The 26,279-nt window shown below is 48.2% G+C and overlaps 1 protein-coding gene and 2 long non-coding RNA genes across 5 annotated transcripts; 2 read left to right on the top strand and 1 right to left on the bottom strand.

The window, feature by feature from the left end:
• Window positions 1-166: 166 nt before the first annotated feature.
• C9H3orf70 (chromosome 9 C3orf70 homolog) lies at window positions 167-21,905 on the bottom strand. Of its 2 annotated transcripts, XM_075760766.1 has the most exons (3): window positions 21,535-21,905; window positions 14,009-14,204; window positions 167-3,328 (listed from the first exon to the last, which is right to left on the bottom strand). In XM_075760766.1, the coding sequence occupies exons 2-3, from the start codon at window positions 14,193-14,195 to the stop codon at window positions 2,772-2,774; spliced, it is 744 nt and encodes a 247-aa protein (XP_075616881.1). In that variant the 5' UTR covers window positions 14,196-14,204; window positions 21,535-21,905; the 3' UTR covers window positions 167-2,771. The 2 variants fall into 2 exon arrangements, with proteins under 2 accessions (XP_075616881.1, XP_075616880.1); XM_075760765.1 differs by lacking the exon at window positions 14,009-14,204 and having other exon boundaries at window positions 21,535-21,899.
• On the top strand, window positions 4,302-5,988 carry LOC142602888 (uncharacterized). Its single transcript, XR_012836701.1, has 2 exons — window positions 4,302-4,414; window positions 4,932-5,988. It is a non-coding gene; the product is annotated as an uncharacterized LOC142602888 (long non-coding RNA).
• Window positions 19,075-23,429, top strand: LOC142602887 (uncharacterized). Of its 2 annotated transcripts, XR_012836700.1 has the most exons (5): window positions 19,075-19,378; window positions 20,146-20,203; window positions 21,077-21,248; window positions 22,376-22,491; window positions 23,325-23,429. It is a non-coding gene; the product is annotated as an uncharacterized LOC142602887 (long non-coding RNA). The 2 variants fall into 2 exon arrangements; XR_012836699.1 differs by lacking the exons at window positions 19,075-19,378; window positions 20,146-20,203 and having other exon boundaries at window positions 20,932-21,248.
• Window positions 23,430-26,279: the final 2,850 nt, after the last annotated feature.

Here is a 26,279-nt window from a genome sequence, read left to right as displayed (position 1 = left end):
GTGGGGATGGGCCTGGTGCGCTCCACCTGGTTATTCTATTGCTCTGCCTAGCACTGGGTGCCTGTTTGAGGTGCTGCCATCTGAAGCCGTAAATGACCCTTCCTTTGCTGGAAATATAAGAATGTTTCACGCTAGTATGGAAAATACACAGTTAGGACAAGCAGCGTTTCAGTTGTTCAGTATTTTATTAAAGAGGAAATATACACACCTCTCCCTGGCAGAGTGGAGCAACGAGCCCAGGGTACGTCTCTTACAGCATGTCCATGCCAGTGTTTGTGCAAAGAAAGAAATGGTGGTTCTGAACTGGGGTGTGTGATGGAGCACAGTGAGAAACCTGCCACTGTGCCGGCTGCTGAAACGCCCTGTCCCACACCAGGCTGCTCCACTGACGTTTTACAGGTACAACAGAAGGAAGAGGCAGCTTATTGTGCTTAAGACATCTGAACAAATCCTGGGTAGGAGACACTCACAGCTTGTGAATATTGCTAATCACTTACAGTTAAGAAAGAACGTATCCTGACGACAGTGATATGAACCTGCAAGACCACAGGATCTTATGGTAAGTCTTGGTCATAAATACCCAACCAAATTTCACTACGCTCACAGCCGGTGCCCCCTAACAGCAGGAGGGCCTTGTGGACAAGGTGAGCTCCTGCCAAGTCAGAGGGTCCCGATGGCCTTTCCTGTGCTTGGTTCCGCGCAGTGAGAGCTGCGGAGGAGCACCCTGTCCTCGGGAAAGGCTGGTCCCTGAGGAGGGTGCGTCTGTCAGCCCACCCCGTCCTCCCGGGAAGGAAGAAAGCTTGGGCAGGCCAGGCACGGAGTGAGCGCTCTCAGCTCTCCACTCAGATTATAATTGAAAGATTAAATATGAATAAATGCTGTAGGCTTATATATAATGCTTCCTTCCACCTATGAAATGTGTCTGAATGGTCAAAAGACACTAAAATGTTGTTAGAAACCTTAGTTAACCAAGAAAGACAACTCTGCCCTTAAAAAATAAATAAATCCTATTTAGTTTTACTACGGCCTTCATTTAAATGCCCTCAGTATTTTTTAGGTGCCTTGTGAGAATGTATCTGTTCATGCAATGGCCCGAGTTCCTCATTTAACAAGCATTGCACTTTAAGTCATCAAAACTATAAAACCTATTATTTTTGTCTGAAAGTGTTAGTCTAAAAAGTACAGTATTACTTTAACCATTTATGGTAAATTCCTAGCACACGCGCATGTGCGCAGACACACACTGTTGCCTAAACGTTTTCTAAACATACTGATTACAAAGTGTATAAAATTAGTAATACGTTGTCAGGATACGGTGAGAGTGATGAGCCATCCTATAACACAGACTATAATCTAGTATCAATCACTAAACTGTACACATTTATACAGCCTTATATTCACCAGTGACTTTTGAAACGTAAACAGCAAATACACAAAGAAATTCAGTAATGCTGTCGAAAACACAGTTATTACTGACTCCAACTGATTCAAGCTGACTGAAATCTTCTGAGAACGAAATTTTTGTTCTGTCAAGCTGGGCTGAAACCAAACCACCAGCGACACAGCTCGCTGTTAGCAGCTCTGTGAGGAAACCCCTGTTCAGAATCCACTCTTGAACTGGGCGCAAAGGAGCGGGAGCCAAAGCTGCTTCTCTCTGCTAGAATGCCCTTAGGCTGTATTTGAACAAGCACACGCGCTACTGAGCCCGTGGGCCACCTCCCGCGGGCACCTCCGTGCTGTCCCCAAGCTCTGCCGACACAGTGGTGTGGCTGATAAAATTCTTTTTTTTTTTAATTTTGTTGTTATTCAGGCAAATGCAGGCCCTGAGGCCGTTTGGTCCTGAGCGCGCATGTCTGGCACCAAACAGCACAGGAGGAAGCAGCAGGCAAAGCCAAGGGTGGATTTTGTGTGTTTGGAGGTAGTCACTTCCTTCGCCTATCGCTTTACACCCCAGTCTAGCACGGTTTTGGTTAGACGGCCGCGCTTCATCTCTGCCTGCTCCCCCTCCTGCCGAGCTGCAAAAGCCAGATCCCCTTCCCGAGATCTATCTAGAGAAAAAGGACCAGCTGGATCCAGGCAACGGATCCCCCTCCAGAGCAACGCTTGCCTTCTCAGGAGACTTCAGAGCCTGACCTAACTCAGCAGATGCTCGGTGCATAGCCTGGAGAAAAGTTGGAGGCACTTTGTGCATTCTCTAGCCTGCCATACCAACCTGCCGGAAGAATGGTGCCAACAGCCTTCGAGAAGGGTCGCACCAGCACTAGAGAAAAGGACGGACAATGTGCAAGGACAGACAGAGACGGAAAGAGCCTCTTGTCGCCGCACCTCGCGTAGCTGTTTGAGAAAGAATAAGGGCAACTTGGTTTTGCTGCTCACAGGCGTGCTGCACCAGCTCACCCTCTGTGCTTTGAAGGTCCATTGCAAACATCCTGACAGATGGAAACATCTCGAGTGGCGCATCCGTGTATGAGAAGTAGTATGTGATGTAACCCAGACCAAGAAAAGGGCCTATTTCAGCTATAAAAGTCTTAAGATTTATCACTACCTTACGTGCAGACGTGGGAGATCTGATCAGGCTGAGAACTTGTTAAAATTGCTCAGGCTGCTGCTAGTTCACCAATATGCAAGTCCCGTGACCGCACTCCCATGAGGAATCTGAAATATCAAGTGCACTGGAAAAAAGGGATTGTCAGAAAAAACAGAAAATATAAATACTACAAAAGCAACATTACTGAGTGGGAACTGGACTCATCTGATACCAACTTGTCGGATCACACAGTGGTTTCTATAGTCTCAATCACTTCCATTTCGCACTGCGAGGGTGACAAGAGTGGGCATTCATCTGGTTCCCAGCTGCTATCCGGGCTGTAATCTTCCTCTGAACTTAGCTCGGCCACCCCCTCCGTGTCCTCGTCACACGACTCCATGTAGTGAACCCCCACTGCATTGATCCCGGAGTCCTCGGAGCTGGAAGGGGATGAGCAGTGATCTGTTTTTGGTGTATTGCTCTCTTTTGTGATTAAGGCATTGCGAACAGGGACCTCCTCGGGCTTTATCTTGTGGGGCGCGGGGGGAGGCTGCCTCTGCACGTAGCACATCTTCCCGTTGATGCATTTCACGCGGTAATTGTCAATGAAGAGGTCTGCGATCGTGCAGAACTGCGGGGAATCGGGGGGCAGAGGGGGCTGGAAGACAGGCGCAAACTTCAAAAAGTGTTCGGTGAGCGAAACGGAGATCTGGATGGTGTTTGTAGACTCCCGAGGGCGAACGGGTATTTCGGTGCTGGGAAGCTGCTCCACAGGTGTCATGGGCTGATAGACATATTTACCTGTGGGGAAACCAGAAAAGCAGCATTTAAAGATCGTTATCTTTAAGTTAGAAACAAACTGATGACACGGTGCTTGCCCTTGGCTGTTAATAATAACCAATGGTTCCGTGCAGTCAGCAGCCGCTCTGTTTTCAGTGGCCTCAAGGTGTTCAGTCCTCTCCTGGTGTGGATGCTCTGATGCTTAATACTGCAGGTAAGCATAACCTTCCTCACCTCAGTCCCACTCCTCTCCCTGTCCCTGCTTCTAAGGCATCTGTAGGATGCCACCAATTCTAGAAAATTAACTCTGGCGCACAACTCCATAGCTAAGAAGTGAGACAGACAGCAAATCTGCCTGCACCCCTTTCTAGGGGAAAGAAAACTCACAAGATGCTCAGAGATTATTTTTTTTTTCCACTGAACATAGAGCAGTTCTAGCTTACAGCTTTGCTACAATGATCTAAACTTTATTAGGTTGTTGTTATTATTCTAAATTACAATGAGTCGCTCCGCATGCATTTCCATGTTCTTTTTTTTCTGGGGACTAAATTGTGATTGTCTGTATTATAAACCAGAGGTTCGTACACGACTGCCATTAGAATTTTAAGGCAGAAAATAAGGGAATTCCCAAGCCATAGAAATGCTTTTGGCATCTTGATTATCTGGTTAAGCAGTAAGAAAATAGGATTATGTTGGTTATATAGAGCTGAACCAAGTGTGAACTGAAAATCTTTACTAAAAGAAATAAATAAAAGAGCAGAAAATCAGTACTTTGTTAGGAAAAATGAGAAACCGGAGGCTATGCCCAAGACTGTAAAATTTTGTATTTTATTTGCATGAAGCCTCTGAAAGATTCATGTCTCCCTAGGGGCTCATACGCTATGAAAGCACAAACTTCCAGAAGGCTGGCAAGTGGTGGGGCTCTCGGAAGAGTTTTGATGCACGAGTTCCACATAATGCTTTGCAAAGGCAGAAGAAGTATCAAAGCACTGTTTTGATGCTTGAAGCTCTCCAGGTAAGGAGCAGAAAGCCACCATTCACTGCATTAATGAATCTGGCTGCGCTGTGATGAGATCTGCCACACGGTTTTGTGTTTGCAGCTCAGAGGTAGGTGCAGCCCTTGTCCCCCAAATTATCTGCTCCTTTGGAAAATCGGAGCAATGATTGCATTTCTGTTCAGGGAGGCTGAGCATGGCCTGGGAGAGCGGCAGGAGAGAAGGGCTTTCCTCTCCCCAAGGAAGGGTTCGCTCCCCCCGCCATGCCTCCCTGCAGTAAAAAATCCCATCCTCAGCCTGGGGCTCCTTCCCAGACGTGGGAAGAGCTCTGACTGCAACAAGTTCCCAGCCAGCGTGGCAGTCGGTGCCCCAGCCGTCTGCTGAAGGTGCTGGCAATGGGACGGGCTGAGAGATCCCAACTCTTGGCTGCAGCAGCCTCTGGGGTGTTCACTGGCTCTGCCAGCCCCGACGAGCCAGGGCCCACGCACGGGCTGCGCATTGCCAGCCCAGCTCCAGCACGTCACCAGGGGAAACCTCGAGCGCTGGAAAAGGCTTTTCCCACCCCTGCCGCGCTGTTGGTATCGGAAGGGAAACAGGTTGTGTGAAAGTTGGCTGCTCTCTTCCGCCAGGGCTTCAAACCGCGATCGCCGAAAGACAGGGAGAACAGAGGAAACGCCACAAAGAGTACAGAGCCGAAAGAAGAGCTCAGGGGAGCCCTGGAGCGTGGGAGAGGCACGCTGCGAGGCCAGCAAACGCAGAACGCAGGCTCAGAGGGATGCGCTGAAGGGAAAAGCCCACCCCTGTTGTGCCACGGGAGAGAACAGCCAAGCGAGCCAGACTGAGAGCAGCGAGACGGCGGCAGTGGGTGGGCAGGGGAAAAGAACATTCTGTGAATAGATTTGACCGGTTCCCCTCGAATACCTCATCAAGCACTTTTTTCCTACAATCTGTGGAATGATAATTGTTCACAGAGCCACTGGAAAAGCTCAGTGAAAATAAACCAAGCTTTTTTTCCCTCCTGTTTGATTATGGCTGGATGGCAGAAAATACAAAGAGATCTGCTCCACCTACCATCTTTTTAACGTACCATGGTCTAGTTCCTAAACTCGCTGTGACTCAGGAATGAAGTGCTAGTATCAAACGAGCACTTCAACCAGAGGCAGAGCAAAGCTCTTCCTCCTCTGGTGCCCTTTGGAGCAGCAGCGCAGAGATTTTCGTTCTGGCAGTCACGGAGAGATGGGGTATCTCAGGCATTTTTCCGGTCTTGCCGACACAATTTCCCTGGGAAGCTCACTGGGGCAGGTAGACAGACCTGCTGTAACAGCAGCAGCCCATGGCTTCCCGCCATCTGTGTTCTCCAGAAATTCTTCTTTGAAATTAGTGAACATTAACTATGCTACTGTCTTGCAAAGCAAGATGGCCAATTAGCGTGCTGCTGGACGGAATAGCATCTGATAAAATTCAGCTCACGGAAGCTGAAATGCAGCCTACCCTTGCCTGAAACCACGACGCTGAATTTATTCATATATTTGGAGTGCTTCTGTGTGGGCTCCTATTTCATTCCATTGACAACCAACCATAAAAAAACAGATATTAGTGAAAAAAATTTTCTCAACTCAATTCTGTGCCACCTCTATTTGAAGTGTCCAGGGAAGGCCCTGGTGAAGATTTTAACAGGATCAAGTTTTTTTTTTTTTTTTAAAAAAAAAGGTATCTGCACAAGAGGACTATATTTTTCCACTTAAAATAGCCACCACGTGCTGGCAGAAGGCTGGGGGATGTTGGGAGAAGAAAGCCAGGGATCTAAGCCAAGGTAGCATTGACATTGAATGATGAACCTTTAATTCATCAGTTTGACTTTTTGAGGGGTTTTTTTGGTGTTTTTCCAAAGAGTGGTGGCAGGGGGAGATGAGGTGTTGCCCAGGAGCTCCGCTGGCTGTTTTACCATTGCAGCAGCATGTGGTAATTCTCTGCGTGTTTCAAAACTGCCCTGCTGGCACTAATTTCAGGCTGGAAGAAACCAGTGGCTAGTCTGTAAACAGAGGATTTCAGATCCCTATTTGTGTGACCTTTCAGTGGCTGAAACCATTTCCTCACGTTCCAAGGACAAGCTCTGCCAGGGTAAAGCAGGAATTGCCCAACAGAAAAAAGAGAATTTTCTACATTGCTTTAGAATTCTGGTCTAAGTTCGTTAAGTTTCAGCTAGTTTTAGGGCCAAGTTTGTTTTAGATTAAAATTCTGTTTTAAACCATGATGAGGTCCCTCTTTAAGGGGTGCTGGTGCTCACAGCTGGGACTGTCAGACTGGATGATGGACAAAGCTGTGGTTACAACCTCGGTTATAACTCCCTACCCTACATAATGCATGTGTGTAAATGTAGCAACCATGATGCAGCCTATGAGAAAGAAATGCAGAAATTGAAAAATAAGATTGCCTCCCGCCCCTGCAGCTTGCAGGATTGGCAGGGATGTCTTTTTCACAGACAATTATCCCAAAAGCACAAGTCCTCAAGTTGTCTTATTGTAATCTTGGTCCAATTGAACTCCCACTAAAATAAACAGCAATATTTTTGCTGACTTTAAACAGCTGGCAAAAGTTTATGATAAAATAGTATTTTGAGCACCTATTCTGATACATTCCTTTTAATATGCTAGCACGTAATTTATTGCCTATTTATTCCAACCAAGTCAGTTGAAGAACTCTGCAATTGAGCTGCGCTGATGAATGCTCCCGTAAATTACAGTGTTTGGCACAAATACAGATGCCAGACTAGACATTGCAATGCAAGTTGTTTCCTGGGTCACTTGCCACCGCTGCCTACACGGAAGATGGTAATTTGGTGAAGGAAAAACAGCGCACGTGCCAAACACGTGTCCAAAAAAAAAAAAACCAAACCTCCAAATTCTGTGAAAAGCAGTTTGCTGCATTTGCAGAAGTTTGGGAAGCTCTTGAGCACTGTAATAGCTCCTCTGGGGAAGTGTCACAGTTCTGGCTCTGTAGTTCCAGCACTGTGGCAAAAGGGCTCGGGGAAACAAGAGCCCGTTCCTCTCCTGGGTATTTAACAGGAAATGTGTGAGAGTAGGCTCTGTCAAAATTATTGTCATGATAAGTCTCAATTATCCATGACAGCCATATGCTAACAGCTGATATGATGAAATGTGAAACAACGAGAGACTTCAGAAGTAGGTATGTAGGCTATGATTAACTATTTGTCACAACCGAAAGCCCGCACCAGTTACCTACGCTTTCTGCTGCTACCCGCTCACAAAGTGTTATCCTCCACGAACATGGCAGAGCTTTGTCTGATCCCAGTCACAGCGGTCCCAGTGACAGCGGTTTGTGCACAACTAAAAAGGACTGATTGTTTTTCCATTTCTTCATTATTCAATTGATCCTTGTGAAAGCCTAAAAACAAATCCTCCAGAGAATTAGCACACAGAAAAACTGATACTCAACTGCAAAACAGCTATTCCAAATGCATCTGAGGTAAGTACTGGGCAGTGCTCATCTCCCTGCTTCTCTGTTCACAGAAATACAGGTTTTATTGCCAAATCAGATGGATGCTGTTCACCAAAGCCTGGCCCCACGCCTCCAGTGACGCCTGCCAGCAGGTTAAGGCAGAATCCAGCAGAGCAGTGAGCTCTATCATGACCTGCAGATCTTGAGCAAACTCAGGTAACTTGGAAAATTTTTTATCCCCAAAAGTAGATGCACACTTCCATATAATACATATAAAGTCTGTTTGTGGCATTGATTACTAGAACTACATGGCTGATTGATTGGAACCTGCATTATAGTATTTCCTGCTTACAAAAACCAAATACAAGCCTTTAGAAGCAAGCCACGAGGTCATTTCTTTCTGATTTTTTGCTAATTGAGCAGTCTGCATGCATCCTCACCAAACAGACACAGCAGCAATTTCCGTGGCTAATACAAAATAACTTAACCATGAAATAAGCAGAGGTGCTGCTTAAACATTTTATTCTCCCACATCCCTTCGTCCCAGCATTCTAGTTTACCTCTGACACTCATTAACGTGCTTGGCATATAAAAAAAAGAAAAGAATAAATCCATCTTTCAGCAGTGAGGTTTCTCATAACAAATTCTCAAGTTTTACCCTTCAAAATGCTACCTTGAAGGATTTTCTTTTTCCCCCTGATAAATAACAACATGAATTGCAATGCACTTCAAAAAATAATAAAAGATTGCTGTGGGTCTTCAGTGGTGGATCTTACAAGTCTAAGTTGGCGATACATACTGTATATATTTGATTGCGTGTAAGACATTTAGACACCTTTTAACTGAAACATAGAAACTTTTTTCAAATGTATTCTTTCCCCTGCAGCTGCTTGGACAAAGATTTCTATACCCTTCAATCTGCTAGCTCATCTAGTCTCTAAAAAATCAGCAGGGTTAATGAAGACCCGCTAACCACACACTATTTAACCATAACCTGGCTCAATTTAACCCGTACAGCTTAGGAGCTGCTCCCAGGTGCCTGAGCTAGCTGAGTGCTTGTAGTGAAAGCACCTGGCTGAGGTGTTGCTGGAGGAGAACTGGCTCCAACCTCACCAGCTTTCAGTGCCTTTGGCTGTGATGTATGATTTAGGAAGGCTGGAACAATGACCTCAGCACAGGGCAAAGCACATGGACTGGCATTTAGGCAGCTGTGTGTTCCCGCCAAACAATGGTGCACAAAGGGTGCGTGCGGTTGGTGTCCATGGTCTAACAGTGGAGAGCTGCTCTTTAAGTGTTGGTGACTTGTTTCTGCTTGAAGCTACACCTTTGTAACAGCACCAGCGATCTTTGTTGCAGAGTCACCTGGGATTCCCACTCCAGCCATGCAAGGCTCTCCTATTGCCACACACAACCCTGCCAAAAAATTCAGCTTATGTGGGAGGGAAATCGGTCCCACTATGAAGAACATAAAATCTAACTAAATGCTACAGAGCTTTGAAGGAGAGAAGGCAAAACAAGTATTCATAATGCACGTGTAACAGGAGACAGCATTAGCTTGGAGGGATTCTGCATTCACCTAAGGAGTGGTTCGCAGCACGGGCTCTTCCACGTTATCTGCTGAGGAAACCTTGGAGATCAGCTTCTCAAGCGCTGGCTTTCTTCATAGCTAAAAGATGGAGAACTACCAAGCGTTGTTCCAGTGGGACTTGCTTCATACCTCACCAGTGTGGCAGGAGAGACAAGGCTGTCTCTAGGAAGAGCTGACTGGATGCACACCCCTCTGACGTCTAAATGAAGTTGTCTCGTAGGTGATGACAGCTACAAGCTGCTGCCTGGATTGGCACAGTAGCCCAAGGACAAAGTAAGTATAAACTGTCAAACACCAAGCTGGTTCTCCAAGATCCCCGGGGCGGCGGGTGGCACAGGTGGCAGACAGACCAGCCCACGGGCAGCCCCAGCCCGTGCATGGGAAGGAACCGGGTATCCTTTCACCACTGACAAAGCAGAAAGTGAGGGCAGATGAAGGGTTTTCCTCCTTTACAGCCTGAAGCAAAGCTCGCTGCCCACAATCTGGAGATGTATACTGAAGGGCACGCAGCACCCTAAGCCTGCTTGAGGTACTCACCACACCTTTTTTCAGAAGTGTTCAGCAGAGTAGAAGGCTGCCTGCCAGCCCCGCAGGCTGCACCAGCGGACAAAATGACTGCCTCTGGCCTTCCTCCTTTTCTCTCTCCAGTTATATGCGCAGCTTGGGACAACAAACCTTTGCAAACAAAGACTGCCCTAACCATAAATATTCACCAAGGACTACAATAGTTTGAAATAGCTTAAAGCACAGTAATAGCTTTTCCAGAGGGGCGAGAACAAATGGAAGGAGAAACCCAGAGTACGTTTGTAGATGGCACATGTAAAAAAACCCAAAAGCCCCACTGCTAACCCAGTTTCCACTTCTTTGTATTGTACGGAATAGCCATCATGTCGTATCTAGCAAAACTTCACGGGCTGTGTTGGGAACATGAGACATGGAATAAGCCACCAGAGGAAAAGGACACTGAGGTACTGTCAGATTTACAGAACAAGCTCAAGTAGAGCTGAACTGTGCTATTGGTTATTTTAATGAAGCATAGCTAAAATTCGTGTTGACTTTGAAGGAGCCTCGTAGATAAAGATACGCGGCACCTTAATGCAAGTGATACTTTTGCCCTGCACTACTTCCGAACAACTTTGAAAAAGCACCAAGATTGTTCAAACAAATTGCAGGATGCTCTGTTTGCACTAGAAGACTTCCAGTACTTCTGGCACAGCTAGAAGGCACAGTAAGAGATCATAAAAGAAGAGTCCAAGGACACAAGCCATCTCTGCAAAGGAACACCAGTTACCCCACCACCACCACGAAAGAAAAAGAAGTCATACCGCAGGACCTTAGCAGTCTGGGAACACACCAGGAAACATCAGCAGGCTCTGACCTGAAGCGACCATTACAAACAGCACCTTTTCCCAGAAAACACCTACATCAGAGCACTAACAAATCCATCCCATTCCCGACCTCATCCAAGCGCAGAAAAGAACCTGTCTAGCAATGTTTCTACAGCGGCTCCGCCAGCAGCGATTTTGTACAGTTGCCAGTTCTCCTGTGAAGGAGAGGTGTTCCCTCTCACTGCTGTATAGCGAGAGACAGCTGTGACAGCCCTTGACTTGATGAGCCATAAGCTTTTCACAGGAAACCAAGAAAGGGGGGGTGGGGGGGAGAAAAATCAGTAAGTTTTTCTTCATCTAATTTGTATTTTAATGTCCTTTTGTCTTGATTTGTTTTAAATACAAAAAGGATCATGATTGTACATGCTGCGAGCTGTCTAAGCCTTTCAGGGTTTTCTGTGCACGTCTGCTTAAGAGCAGGTGACTCTTAAATGCAAACAGACCCTGGAGCTTCCTTCTATCATCCCTGCTCTTTCCTCTCATTTCTTACATGGATTTACCAGACTTAAAGAAAACGCAATGCTGGAGGCTTGAGAAATGTTTTGTGCGGCCATAAACCCTCTTAAAGGGGCCATATTTGCTTCCCCATTGTAAGGGCACAGAATATTGACACCCAAAAAAGCCGTGAATGACAATGCACACCACAAGTGCGTTCCGAAAGGAGCTCTTGTGTGTGACTTCTCACAGGTACTGCTAACCCCACCCTGGGTTACAAGGGCACACGTATGCCCCACAGCGCAGGCATGGGAAGCGTAGCAGACTGTCTCAGGTACCTCCAGGAGCACAGCAGCTAAGCGCTAGCTACCCCAACCCGAGCTCTAAACCCAAGGATATTTGCCTTCCAACATCCCTTTACAAAGCTACCCCCTAAAGGGGAGAACAGCCACTCTTTGCGCATTTCCTTGAAAATGTTTTATCCCCAACTTACACTAGATATTTTTTTTAAATTCAGTAGAGAAGATAGCAAAAAATGGCTCAGTGCTAAATATTTATTCTACAAAACCATCCCTGTGCACCATCTGCTCAAGCTTCAGCATCCCATCATTTTCATGCAGACAGTCAGTGTGCTGATATGGTAACAAGGATAAGCACAGATCAGTGTCAGAAGCTACCTAAAAAATGAGAACGGTATGGAGAAATCACAGGCACTAGAGAGACAAGTTACAGTCTTCTTCCAGGTGCGTAGTACATGCTGCAGGGGGCCCCTCGTGAGCCCCTGTATGCAGTGGGAACGTTCTCCTGTGAATTCTCAAATAAGCAGAACAGCTCATGGGTTCTCGAACGGAAAGTCCTCACCAAAGGCCTGTACCATGGAACAAAGACCCATGCTCTACACCCACAGGAGACAGCCTGGACGGACAGCTGAGGCAGGAGGTTGGGTTTCGTAGCTTTAGATGGATCTTTATGGCTACAGCCTGTTTTCCTGGTGGGTTGACAGGAGAAACAATGGCATACATGATGTGCTGTACCTGTGTGCTCCCTTCCTGTTGTCAGAGTACAGGGTCTCCTGCTGACAAGTCATCTGTGCGGTGGCCTTACCAGAGCGTGAGCCTTCTGGGCTTGACAAACAACACATTCTTCAACTTCATCACTGAGAACAGTGTCCTTATTATCGTTCCTTTAACCCTTGTCCTATTGCTGCTTCTGGTGCCTATCTACACACATTTCCATTCATACTTCATTCAAACCAATCTTTGTATTTCTATTACAAGCCTCTACCGAACCCACTTCTGGAGAATTTAAAGGACTACTCTCCCTGCTTATGCCCAGAATACGTCACCACGCGGAGCTGATGTGTGCAGGTACAGGTGCCGGCCCTTCCCTCGGAGGGGTGTGGGATCCAGCAATGCTCTGCATGAAAAAATAAAAGACCAAGCACCACCCTTGGAGGCAGAGGAGGTGGGCCATCATGTCACACAGTGCCACTGTGAACAAATGGTTCTGAGCAGCTGGACAATGCAGGTGGGAGCAAACTCAGCACTTGCTGCTGTGGCAGTGTAAGCCAATACTGGCAGAGAGTTAAAAGCATCACCCTTGGTTTCACATCAAGAGAGCCAACAGCCCACTGCACCAGAGCTGGGGAATGCTGAGATCTGGTGGCACAGCGTAAGAAAAACAAAAAAAAAAAGGTGAGTGCCTCCTTTTGCCTGCCTTGCCTATGAACAGGCTAATGCTGGTGGACTGCAGAAGATTGCAAGAGCTGATCAGTCCACGCTGACACAACTGATGGTGTCCAAGCCTTTCACCAGGGACAAGAGGCACTTGTGAGTGAGTATAAACCCCTGGAATGTGGCTCAGGATGAGCAAAGCACTGAAATCCAAACAACACAGGCAGCCACACAGCACGAAGTGTGAAGCAGCCAAGCACCCTGCCTGAAACAGCTGCAGGTGTGCTCTGGCACTGGCATCACGCGTCAAGCAGCGAGAGGGATGACAAGCAGAGCATGCTCTCGCTGGGCACAGCAGGGAAAGGTTTCAGGGCTGGGTGCAAGTACACAAGCAAAACAAGCAGTTTTGAGAACATGCGTGCGGGCTCTCAAGCTCTGCAGCCACCAGCGAGAGCAAGAGTACAAATGCATGCCTCTTGTTGCAATTGTTTTACAACATAGGTTATATATAAATCCCAACTGTTATGTTGCCTAAATTAAAGTAGATTAAAAACAAGGTCCAGTTGCCAAGCAATCAGATTTTACTTTTCCAGTAGGTTTTTGACTTCCTTCTATGTGAATATACTGAACTATTGGCAAAAACTTCTCTAAATTGCACTGACCGCACTTCTTGAATTCTGTGATCAGCCACTACATAAAAATTGATTAGTGGAAGAATCAAAGTCATTATGAAAACAGACTCTGTATCTTGTGGACAGATAAATTCATGAAGGTGCTGGAATAAAAACCACAACACACTAAAACAGAGTCACTTTAGATGCACAGAGAGAGATCTAGATACATATATATACACACTACCTGGAACCCAATCTACTGTCAACCAGCTTTTTACATTAGTATAAGCTTGTGCCATCCATCAACAGCTAAGCCCACACTGTTACAGCAATCGTTCTGGAACATCTTACAATGTTTGTGAGCAAAGCATTTTGCTTTTCTGTCCCTCACAGAAACATAATTTTCTGGTATAGCCTTACCAACGCGCAGAACTAAGTTACTAAGGCTTGAAGTGAGTCATGAAGTGTAAGGCAGCGTTGGTTATGTTGAGAGCTGTTACATAAAAATGCCCCAAGATGTCCATTCTCTACCAGCCCAGCTCTGCTCACCATATTCTTGATGATCACACAGATGCTGCCAGGAAATTTGAGGTCCTATGCCAAGTACCTGAAAGCCCTCTTCAGTGCTTCCAGCAAGCCTGAGCACACAGTCAGCTCCACAGACCTGCAGGATGGAAACCATGAAGATGACGATCTCGTGACTCTGTCTCATGGGGCAATGCAAGGATATGACCATGGGCTGCAGCTGAAGACACATGAAACATCCGTCAGCAATCATAAGAGTAAGGATAATGTGTTAGAAGGCGCTGCAGTCTTACACTTTTGCATTTAGGCATTCAGAGTAAGCACGCTCGCAAATTCAAGCTGGCAAACAGATTTCCTCACCTGCAGAGTCCAGGAAGCAAGCCACACGCTTGCCAGAGGCACTGACTACAGGACAAATTTTATCTTTGAGCTGTTACTCTGCAGTGAGAAAAGTGCCTGAAGCCTTTTACCAGAACGAAGACCTCTGAGCAGAAGGAAAGGCTCAGCCTTCACCATAAAGATGTTCACAACATCCTGAATTCACAGACAACCGCGCCAGCTAACGGGACACAACGTTAATGAACTTTTCCTTCAGAAGTACTTGCTTCTGGTAGGGACCATCTACAGCCTCCTCATTTTAGGCTGGTCCTGAGCAGGCTTCATGAAAAGAGCAGGTTAACCCTGCGAGCAGCTACAGAGGAGAGGTGTCATTGATCTGCAACTCTCAGAAGTTCTTACCACCGTATCATTGAGTTTTGGGCAAGCAGACGTAATTCTTTGTGAACCATGCCCCTCAGATAGACAGATTACAAGACACAGCCTCAGAGTCATGCATAACAAACGAGTTTTTGGCTGGCAGAAAGCATTTTGGTACACAAGGCCCCTTTTTCTCAGGGCTTTTGGAGAAAGAAGTGCAGCAATTTCTATTCAATCCTGTACGAGGCATAGAAGAGCTAGTCCTATAAGACGTATTTACAGCAAGTAACTTGAATTCAAAGATTTTCCTGTGGTCTATTCTTGTTAAGTGATATCAGGGGTTTTGTTAATAATAATAATAGAACATGCATGTCTCTAAACATAACTGCATTATAGTCAGGATTTCAAAATGAATGCCAGCAGGTTCTTTCGAAGATGCTGATGTTCCCACTGGGTATGATGAAGCTACATGTAGGGGTTCTCTTTCTGAGACACAGCATCGATAGTACATTCATACTGTGATTTACAGATTATAACTAAAATCAGACCAACAAAACGCAACCCAGGTCCAGAATGGTGCGCCCATAAAAACTGGCAGAGAAGTGTTTTCCCTTAGAGTTACACTTCAGAATATATTAAGCTGACATTCTTTCCTTCACTGTGTGCAGCTTAGCGAAATGAAGCTAGAATATCATAGCTCTTCAAACTACAGGTGAAGAGAAGATCTTGCACAGCCACAGGCAGCAAAGCCTCATTAAAAGTCTTTTCCCATTACAAGCTGAAAAATCCCCCTTTCTGCAGCACTTGCCTGGTGCTCAGTATAATGCCTTGCTTGTACACAAACATTTTGTCCAGATACGTGGACTTAAACTGGATGCATGTTCAAATCCTTTTCACAGCCAAAGAAATGAAAAATGCCTGTTTCTCCTGGGATTTGTAATCATCCTCCCACCAAGACAAGCCGTGTTCTCAGAGAACACCCAGCCCCAGAGTTCCTAGCCCCGCTGCTCCATTCCTGTTTAGACAGTTTTCCGCAAAGAGAAATGTATGAGCAACTCCAAATATCCAGTATCAGAATTTAAAACATAAGCATGTTACAACTCCCTTTTTATGTTTATCCAACAACTCAATCACCGGAATATAGTTTTGCCCTGTGGAACAGCACTGCTGGAAATTTAAGTTGCCATCACCAGTGCCAGGCTGGCTCCTTCCAGTAAGTTCCAGTCTACATCACCTTTCGCAGCCAGAGATACTGATACGCTACTGCCCTTTTGCTCTCTCCTGGATGTGGCAGAGGGTTTCATAGCCACCAAAAACCAACACAAAGAATACCCCCCAGCAAGGCTTTTGGGGATCTACAATGTATGCAATGCTGCAGAGTGCCCCAGGGCTTGTTTTAGGAGCCCCTCCAGGGCTGTAGCTGCTTCTCTAACATGGAGGGATCAACAGAAGCTGGCTGGCAAGCAGACACAGCTCCTCTTTAGACCCCCAAGCTCTGTCACTGTGCACTTGAATACCTTCAATAACCATTTTAGCTCACTTACCAGTGGTCTGTTACAGGAAAGAAAGGCTGCCTTGCTCATTCCCTGCTTACAGTTCCCACAGGCAGACCGGGGTCTGAATAATTACACGGGCTTCAAAGATTGGCAGAGCCCCTGCTGATAGCTTCTGTCGCTCGAGAGGTGGGAGAGACACTGCAGAAATGCTACTTGTGTGCACAGAGCTACTTATATGCTGCACACATCACTATGTAGCTGGGGAAAATACCAGCACCTGGCGCGTGGGGCCAGGGTGTGTACGCTGCCAGAGGACAGGTAGGAGATGCGATGTGCCACACAACACCACATCTTTCGCTCTGGAAGAGGTATAATCAAGGCTGGCCTCGACAGAGAGCTTTCACCAGTTTTGTGAGACAGAAAATGAATGGTTTTATTTAAAAATGTTATAAGAATAAACCACTGGTATTTGAAGTAGAGAAGAATATAAGAAACAAGTATCTGCTCAGAGTGCACACAGGTGCAGTGACCGTGCTGACTTGCTTCATTCCCCAGCAGCAGCTGTGGGAGATGGATCATCACCTCTCACTGCCCAAGCACACAGCAGAGACCGACCGCAGACCCACAACTATGGCTGGTCTGGCTCGGGGGCACCTGCAGACGCCCGTAAAACAGACGCAATGAGGAAGCGATGGAGCTTGCTCTGAAAACGAAGAGAAACCCTGGTCTCCCTGTTCAGCGGGCAGATGAAATGTAAATATACTCTGATTCTGCATCCCCAGAATACGTGCTGGCGCGGCCAAAATCAGAGAAGTCTTTCTCCCCAAACCCACCCAGAAAACGCACGCCCTTCGTGGCGTGCCACCCATCGCATAAACCCATTTTCTCCACTTGGCCGAGGAATGACAGTTTCTTGGGTTTCTTGCCAAGCCTGCCTGACCTCATGCAGAAACTGCCAGGTCTGGATCTAAACTCAGGGTGTAACAGTCCCATAATTACGTGATGCACACCAGGGAGCAGGAAGCTATTTCAAGGCACACCTGCAAGTGTTATACACCACTTAGCAAAACGCAAGGGCGGGGGAGCATTTGTATTTTTTAAAACCTATACTGCCACCACAATCCTTTTACGTGTCTGAGCCTAGCAACTGTTTTCCCTTTCTGATCACCCAAAGGAGACCTCACAGCTTTAACCCATGCTCAGTTTGTTTTCTTGTAAAGAGTCCAAACAGCTGAATCTCACAAAAGTGGTGGAACTGAAATTTATTTGCTGCATTTATTTTTCAATGTAAGATATGCAAGAGGCTTTAAGTAACTAAAAGCCTGGGTTTTTTTGATGCAGAACCAGGGAAAAAAAAAAAAAAAAATCTCATAAAGGCTAATACAAGGTAGCACAATTACTAGCTACCGATACAACTGTTGCGAAATGAGTATTGTGGAACCATTATTCATACTGTATTTTTGATAACTGCAACATAACATACTGAGAGTTTTGCAAGGTGTTTAACACAATGCAAGATATTCAGATTAAAAAATGAACACACTTGCAACAGAATACCCTATTTTTGCATTGTCTGGGGATGAAGCCAAGCTTGTAATTGTATCAAGTGTGATGCATTCTCTGGTGAGCTAATTCTTAGGAAGTAAAATTAGCAAAACACAGTCAGGATGGATGTAACCCCAAGGATGTGATCCCTCCTGACAGAAGCAGGTACCACCACACAGCCAGCAGCCTCACAGACAGCATCAATGCAAATCAGAGCCACAGTGGAAATCAGAGGTGAGGAAAGGCAGGCAGGCACCTTGCTGCAGACCTGCTGCCAGCGTGTGCTTTCTCTGACTCTGGAAAAAGTAGATCCGAGTAATTTAAGGCTCACAACCTGCCTCTAATAAACAAAACCCCACAAAGCTGTCAGAGGGGAGGGGAGGAAGGTGAACAGGGTGGCTGTCGCTCTGGGAAGGGGAATGCACGTAGGGATAGACTAAAAGGGCGCAGTGCAAGCAAGAGAAACATGTACCGGGACAAACATAGGGAATGAAGTCAAAACACCTCTTGGGCCAACACCTTCTTCTCTGCAGGGAAGAGGACTCGAAGGCTTGAGCCCTCATCCCGCGTGGAGACAGGAGTCGGCAAGTGCGCAGGTATCTGGTAGCACGCAGGGGAAGGGTGTTGCAGACATCTATGGCAGCAGGATACGAGGTGCTGCCTGCTCTCCCGGAGCCCCGATGCCCACAGAGCCAGGCATCTCCAGTGCCAGCCCTCCCATCTGCAGCCTCCCCAAGCCCACTGGTGCCGCACATTTTGCACGTGCCTGCTCGCAGAGGGTTTAGTTGGGTTCAGAGCTCCGCAGGCACAGGGGCACATTAGAGAACCACCTCCCATCTCATAGGGAAATCTGCTCCCCACCAAACCCAAAACAGACTGAAAATGACCCGAAATAAGCTCCTAGGCTTAGACTCAGAAGTCATACAGATATCCACAGCACCTGAGGTTCTCGGAACTGTTTGGATACGCTAAACAGGCTCTGTGATCTTGCCTGCCAGCTATTATTGCTATTTTTACGGACAGAGAAACATCGAAGGTAAAGAGAGCGCTTATAGTACTGCTCACTTCAGAGTGTGCCAACAAAAATGGCTTTGGGGAATTCAGACTAGGTTCTTTCTCAATTATTACTTCTATAGCCAAGTGGCTCTGCAACGCTAAATTGCTTCTGTCACTGAAGTAAGCAGATGTGATCCTGAATACACACGAGGAGACAATCTACTCATTGTAGTGGGGTAAGTTTTTGTAATTTTTCAGTGTAAGTGCACTTTAACTGAGTTGACATTCTCCAGGACCTTGGACACTGATGGAAAATAATACGTCAAAGGCCATTTTAATTGATGTAGAGCTTCCTGTACCCCAATACAGCTCTTAAGAGTCAGAGAGAACCACTTTCAAGAACTCTCTGAGGATTCCCAAGTCAGTATTACAGCACTGAGTTTATGGAAGATAACTCCCAACACTGTTTAATTACATATCTGACCTCTATACAGTTTTCCATTATAGACTTCATTCTTACTCCTTTTAAGTCCATCTGAACTCATTCTGCAGGAGCAGGATACAAAGGGATCCTTAGCTCTGAAATTTGCATTAGGAAATAAGGGGGCAGGAAGGGAGCGCACTTCTTCGTGGCTTTCAGAAGATTAAAGAAGAAAAGGAGGTATGTGACTTGCTTCATTTAAAATCATAGTTTCACGGGGCAAATGTATCTTAAAGTTTCCTTAGCCATAAAGGAGGACTTAAGAAGGAAGTTTGTACTTCTTGCAAAAGCTATAATTATTTTTAAATCTTATGCTTGCCACAGGGAAGCTAAGGGTTGGATGGGATCTCAACTGGTCCTTCCAAGAGGGAATCAGCTCCATGTAACTCCTAAGAGACACCAATCTAAGCCTTCCTTAAAGGTTTTGTTCCCTTGCTTCATTTCTCTTCCTGGTTAAAATGTTTTCTAATAGCCAAACCTGAACTTTCCTTGCTGCAGTAAGGGATAACTGGTTATCTTCCAAGTCTGTATAGAGAAGGACTAGAACATAGCATTCTTTGCAAGGCTATCTTTACACTTTGAAAAGCCCATCTCCCCTCCCTCCGTCAATCTTTTACAGCCCCAGCAACCCCTTTGCTTTTACACCTTCTTGTAAATCCTATTTTCTAAGCTGATCACTGCGATTTCCTACAGAACCTCCCCAATTCTCCTACAGCTTTTTAAAGCGTAATGCTCAAAACCAAGCCCATCAGTCTGGTTTCATCATTACTGAGCTGAAGAGACTAATTAAATTGCACGCTTGCAATGTTCCTGTTAATGCATCCCCAAGTGAAGGCTCGGGTTCTGGTTTTGGATTTTCTACCACAAAGGCCTCCTGCCACTGACGCACACTTAGTTTGCGATCCATCTTAATCCCCAGATGCTTCTCCACAATCTCATTTCTCCAGGTGTTCCCAGTTCTGCATTTGACCTCCCCTTCCCAGGACCATCCCCGACTGATTTCAGGTAACATCTCCACTTTATAAACACCATTTTGAGCTCTGATCCTGTACTTCAGAGTGCTCATAAGCTCATATATCTTGATGGTGACCAAATAACTGAGACCAGAGAAATTTTGGAAAAGAAGAGTATATCTAGGTCATAATTTGAGGGCCTCTGTGTCATCAGTGAAATGCCAATGAGACATCCCTGTCCCCATGCAGCAGGTGACTATGGCACCTTCTCACACAGCCAGTTGTGCCACCACACAGTACTCATTTCAGGGCATAGGCAGAAAAAAACCCCCATTGTTCTGATTTCAAAGGAACCCCAAATCAAGGCGAAATTCCTAGAATGTGTAGCTGACCCAAATAGAAGCTCTCATCCAAATAAAAGGTGGCTTTTTAGGAAGGCCCTTTTTTCCCCATTAAGCAAATTTGCAAATAGCGTGTGTGAGGGGGAATCCACGTAGGAGACAAAACTACAAGGAAAGCTGGCGACAGACTTAAAAGGAGAACGGGATGTCAGGAGGCATGGGACATCGTCTGCAGCATCAAGCAACCCTCGCATAAGGGTCCAACTTTAACCCCGACCACCCAGGCTTTAAGATCTCCGAAACGCACCGCGACCCAAGTACACGGCTCCATCCCCATTTCCTGACCTCATACCGAGACGCTGTTTGAAAAGCCTGCTCTTCAAGGCTATATGTGATTAATTATTCATCAAACTATGTTTGGACATCCACGGTTCAATCCCAGCCTCCATGATTATACACATCAGTATCTTGAATACAGATATTAAAGTCAGGCGCCGTTTCAACAGAGTCGGATCAACACTCGATCTTGAAACAGTAGCTACCTGCTATATATCTCCTAAAGCAGTTACTTCTCTACTCAAAAGATTTTAAACCGGATGACTGCAAAAAGAAAATAATTAGAACCGAGAAGGAAGTAGCCGGTGAAGAGGACAGCCGTACGCAGCAGCCGCGGCGAAGGCAGCAGCCAGCGCCACAAGCAGCTCACCCTTCGGCCGACACCGCGCTCCGAGGGCTCTCCGGACGCCAGGCCCTGAGGTAACTCTCCCGGACACCCGCCGCTGCAGCCGCGCCGCTGCTCCGCCCGGCCACCCCTCCGGGACCGGCCCCGAAGTTTGGGGTCCCACCGCAGCAGGCTCGGTCCCGGGCTCTCCCCTGCGGCCGCGAAGCCACCGCGCTGCCGCCCCGCCGTCAGCCGCCTCGGCAGGGACAGCTCCGCGGGGACCGCGACGGGACGGGGCGGTGAGGCGGACCCGGGGCAGCGCCGCGCGCGGGGACCGTTAGGACCGTTAGGACCGTTGGGGCCGCGCGCTGGCTCACTCACAGTGGCACCATCCCAGGTGGCAGCACCAGTGGAGGCGGAAGCAGCGGCCGTGGCTGTGGGTGGCGCAGAGCGAGAGCCCGTCGCAGGGCTGGAAGTCGGGTCTGCCCGCGCAGCTGCGGGCCAGCGCCTGAGCCTCGTCCAGCTTCTCGCTCTTCGCCGCCGCCGCCGCCCCGCTCATGGCGCCGCCGCTCCTCCCGCAGCCCCCGCGCCGCAGCGGCCAGGAGGAGGAGGAGGTGGTGGTGGCGGAGGAGGAGGAGGAGGAGAAGGAGGAGGAGAAGGAGCCGAGCCGCAGCGGGGACCGCCCGCCCGCCCAGCGCCGCGGGGGGCAGCGCCGCGGGCAGAGCCCGGCCGCCCGCCCCGCCGGCTCCTCCCCGCCCCGCCCCACCCCGGGACGGCGGGCTGCCGCCCCTCCGCCCGTCCTTCAGCACCACCCGCTGCCCCGGCCCCCGCCTGCAGCCGGGACGGGGGCTGCGCAGACCCGGGGGCGAGCGGCGGTGACCCAAGGGCAAAGCCGCTCCCGGAGCGAGGTGGTCGATCGCGGCGTCCCCGGCCAGAGGTGCGGTCACCCCTCGGGCCGCCCTACGCAGCTGTGTTCCGCCGGGAACACCAGCTCTGCCGCGCCGAGGTGTGCGCTGCCGTAAATTTTGGCACATTACGAGATTTAACCGATTTTCAAAGGCATCTTGTAGCAGCAGGAGCACAAGTGCACGAGCAGTGCCCAGTCCCGGCCAAGCCAGCCTGGGTCCCAGCAGGGATGAGCAATGCCAGCGGGCCACGGTGCCAGGCGCTCCTAGGCCAGCCAGCTCCTCGGAGCATCCCCCTCTCACCCTTGCCTTTCCAGGGCCTGCAGAGCTCCTCTCCAGACCCCACCGGGCTTGTTAAATGGGATCTAGGCATCCATACAGCAGCTTCCAAGGAACGTGAGATGGAGGCAAGCAGGCTCGATGACATGACCAGGTACAAGTGTGCGGCTCTTGGCTATTTCATGAGGCAGGTGGACACAGATCGTCCCTGCAGTGCCAGAGTCACTGGAGCAGGAGACCGAGCTGCTTGCACACGTGGCCCACGGCACAGGCAGTTCTTGGTTTGTGTTTTATTCTTCATTGCTACTTATTCTCAGGTCATCTAATCAGGAAACCCATTTATTTCTAAGCATGCTGTGATTTTAAAAACACTGGTAAACTTTGTCTTCCATTTTGTAAAACAATCAGTAGATATAATTTTGCTTAATAAGTATATGAAAGTGTACTGTGATTTTCCAACAATCATATCTTTAGACCAAAATTAAAGTTTGGATTTATCTTGAGCTACATTATTCGGTTTCCTAGGTGTAGTGGTGGGCTTGTTTCCCTGTCATGTTTGAAAGTAAATTGTGTTTTTATTGCCCCTCTGCTCAGTACTAAGAGAGTTGAAGTCAGCTTTCTGTTAGAACAGAAATCAAACCGGGCATTTTCATAGTCACTTATCTTTGTATAATACTCAATAGCTCTTTGTCAGAAGTAGTCAAAAAAATACTTATTTCTCCGGGTTCTCCAGAATATTCCCAGACAGTTCCTTTGAGGTCTGTCCTTGGGATAGATCCCAGAGGCATCCACCCTCCTGAAGATGCGCTGAGAGAATCATTTGCTTCTTGCCAACAAAAAGAGCTTAAGAACAACCAAGCTGCAGGTGTATCGCCCTGATCAGCTATGCACTTTATGGGTAAAAACAAGGGATATGGGTCATAACTGTAGAGCAGAGAGTTGCACTGAGACTTTGAACCACCTCTGACTGTTGTCCCTGACTTGCAGCATGGACCAGCTCCCTGCAGCGTTGCTGGCCCTGGGATGTTTCACCACTCACACCAGTGCTGAGCCAGGCACAAGGCTGAGACCCACCAAAACAGCATGTACAGGTGAGCAGCTCCTACCCTGTGCACTGCCCTGTCCCCCACTCGGGCTGCCAAACCTGTTTCCATATGCATTTACACAATACTCCCCACCTGCACACCCACAGCACCATTTCCCTCAAAGCAAAGGCGCGGGAGGATGGAGTTTAACTGGCCGGGTGGTGCGTGGCTCATTGGGGAAGCCTCTGGCCGGTGTTACGATGGAGGCTGCACAAAATGGTCCTGCTGGTCTCTTCGGAACTGAACCCCACTCCCTCATTGCTAGGAGCGTGGATAAGTGCTTTGCCTTGGCAGGTTGGCCAGAACGCTCACCTGAGGTACATCTGGCTCCTGTTAATGCAACACACACGGGCAGCCAGCACATACCTGGTCTGCTGCTGCCCTTCCTGCCCTTACGTGGTCCCAGGGAGTCTTTCACTGCCTCCCGCAGCATCTCAGTGCCAGGCAAGCCCTGGGCACACACGACTGTGTCCCAGCGTATGCCCTCGCCTCCTGGGATGTGCAAACGGGGGCTGCAGCCTCTCCCTCTCAGCAGGCTGGTCACCTATGGCTCGAGGGAGAGCTTTTCACCAGGCTCAAGGGATGTTTCTGGGGCTGGTTTTGATTGCCGGGACAAAAGCAGTCGGCGCTGGCTGAGGGTGGCAGGGAGGTTTACACCGTGCCTCAGGGACGGGACCTGTTAAACTCTGCCTAACTGGGCAGGAGATGGGTGCCCAGCTGCACCGAGCAGGGGGCTTTGAGCCTTCCTCAGCACTGGTCATCAGGACTGAGGGAGCTTCACAGGCCTGTAGATTTTAAATGCCTCCAGGGTTAATTGTACTGGAAAGTGAGTTTTCTGAATCGCTCCTCAAGGCTTACCTGCCTCTGTTTTGCCGAAATCCCACTGCAATCTGCAAACATTCAGGGCCCTGCTCAGCTGTTTGCAAGCAGAGAAGAAACTGACTGCAAGATCAGGGGTTTCTTTGACACTGTCCTGTTGTCCTCCTGTTCCCCGGAGCCCACCAGCAGCAAACAGGGGATGCAGCTCAGCTCCCACGGGACCCTCGGCCCAAGGAGAACTGCCTCTTCTACCTGCTGGCACGACGCCCTCCCTCTCCACCGCTGGTTCACCTCCAGAGCTGCTCTCATAGCCAGCCTGGGCTGTAAGATCACTTTCTGTTAAAAAGAAATAAAGCAAAGGAAGGTGAACTATGGCTTACAGAAGCAGCTGTAGGTGCGTCTGACAAGACTCAAGTGCGCCGTCCAATTCGGCCATGCGCTGCAGGACAGGGCTTCTTAGCACACTGTAAGGCAGGGAGCTTTTTGCCTCCCTTTGAAGGCCCAGTGCTGCAGGGGACACTGATCAAAGCTAGAGCAATTCTCTCCTTTGGTGCACTCCCATTCTTTACTGTTTTGCAAAATGCCTGTGGCTGAGCAGTTAATGGAGGCATCTGCTGCACTGGCAGAGTTCACCGACTTAATTAAAGACATCTAATAATTCTGCAGCTGCATGCGAGAGACCACTGATACTCACAGGGCTGAAACCGAATATCCTCAGCACTCAAAGCAAGCGTCCCCACTGTGCAGAAAGCGTAGATCTGCAGCCAGACACTCACATGAAAGTAGAAGCAGGGCCCAAAGATTATGGACTAGAGCCAGCTTGCAATGTGTGTCACCAAGGCCTCACCGTGCTGGAGAACTGTACAACCTCAGCTCACGCTCACGTAGTTTAGAACTGTCAGACTCACAACAGGTGAGCAGAGCTGGGGACATTCCTCACCAGTAGGGATGGTTTTACCTGGAAAATATTTTAGCAGATATTTTCTCACTGAGTTAAAATAGTTAGCTGGTTTAAAAAGACAGGTGGGAAAACTAATCCTGTACCAAGTGGTTATCAAGTTCTCCTCTGCGTGGGGCCGCGTTCTCTCCCTGTTAAATGAAGAAACATTTAACTCATGGGCATATTTCTGGTATCACCGCATATTTGAGCTGATCAGGGACTTTGCAAGGCTGTTATTTTAACAACTTACCAAAGAGGCTCACAGAACAGACTGCTGCTTTCTGATCAGATTGCATGTCAGCAGACACCAAGGGCTTTGGATCAGGCTACCGAGCGGGGCTAGGAGCCAGGGAGCTGCGGTTGCCCTTCGGCTTGCTCTCGCCCTGCCAGGAGCCTTGCCTCGTGCCTGCCCTCTCGGAGCTGCGAACGCAACCTCTCAGTGCCAGCAATGTCACTGATGGCTGGCTGGGGTGTAAAGCACGCAGACCAATCAATGCTGTGCTGCTTTGGTCAATATGCATTTGCAAATGAACTTCTGTCAGGAGAGACATTACTAGTGTGAACAGACTCTGTTCTCAGTAATTTCGGCGAGGGGAGATGAGAACAGGCACATCAAACGCACCAGCACAAAAGTGCTGCAGGTTGAGGAGAGGCATTTTGGCCATGGGGTAGAAGCTGGTGGGTCTCGATATCCTGAGACCAGCATCTCTCCTGCAGAGAAAGGGCATGCCCTCTCCTCTGCAGCCCACTCCTGCTGCAAGGGGAATTGCCCTTTCCCAACTCATCTCCAGTACGGGTGAACAGCACGGCACGAGGCAGAGGAGAGGGGGATGTTAGCCCGGGCAGTGCATCGTGTCCAGAGCTGTCCTGCTGGATGACGTGACAGCCGCCAGCACCAGCCAGTGCTGTTGTGTAACATGTCACGCGGAGCCTGCTCACATGGAAGCAGTGCTTCACCTTCGAGCAAATGCTGGATTGCTCTCAGCTGTGGCACACAAGTGATTGGGGGGGGGGGGATGCAGCAGTTCGCTGGACCTAGAGTTAGCTCTTTCTCTGGTCCTGGAGAAAAATCCTCTGTGGAACCAAGCACTCAGGTTG

Source organism: Balearica regulorum, chromosome 9, assembly GCF_011004875.1.
Source record: "Balearica regulorum gibbericeps isolate bBalReg1 chromosome 9, bBalReg1.pri, whole genome shotgun sequence".
Taxonomy (NCBI): domain Eukaryota; kingdom Metazoa; phylum Chordata; class Aves; order Gruiformes; family Gruidae; genus Balearica; species Balearica regulorum.
Note: the sequence above shows the minus strand (reverse complement) of the source record. Positions and strands in the feature narration are given on the sequence as shown.

What these genes read in the sequence shown, in the direction of transcription:
- C9H3orf70 (XM_075760766.1), bottom strand. Translation starts at nt 14,195, where the DNA reads ATGGTCATATCCTTGCATTGCCCCATGAGACAGAGTCACGAGATCGTC. An exon ending in GTGTGATCATCAAGAATATG is followed by an intron (nt 3,329 to 14,008) that starts GTGAGCAGAGCT and finishes GTTTCCCCACAG; the next exon opens with GTAAATATGTCTATCAGCCC.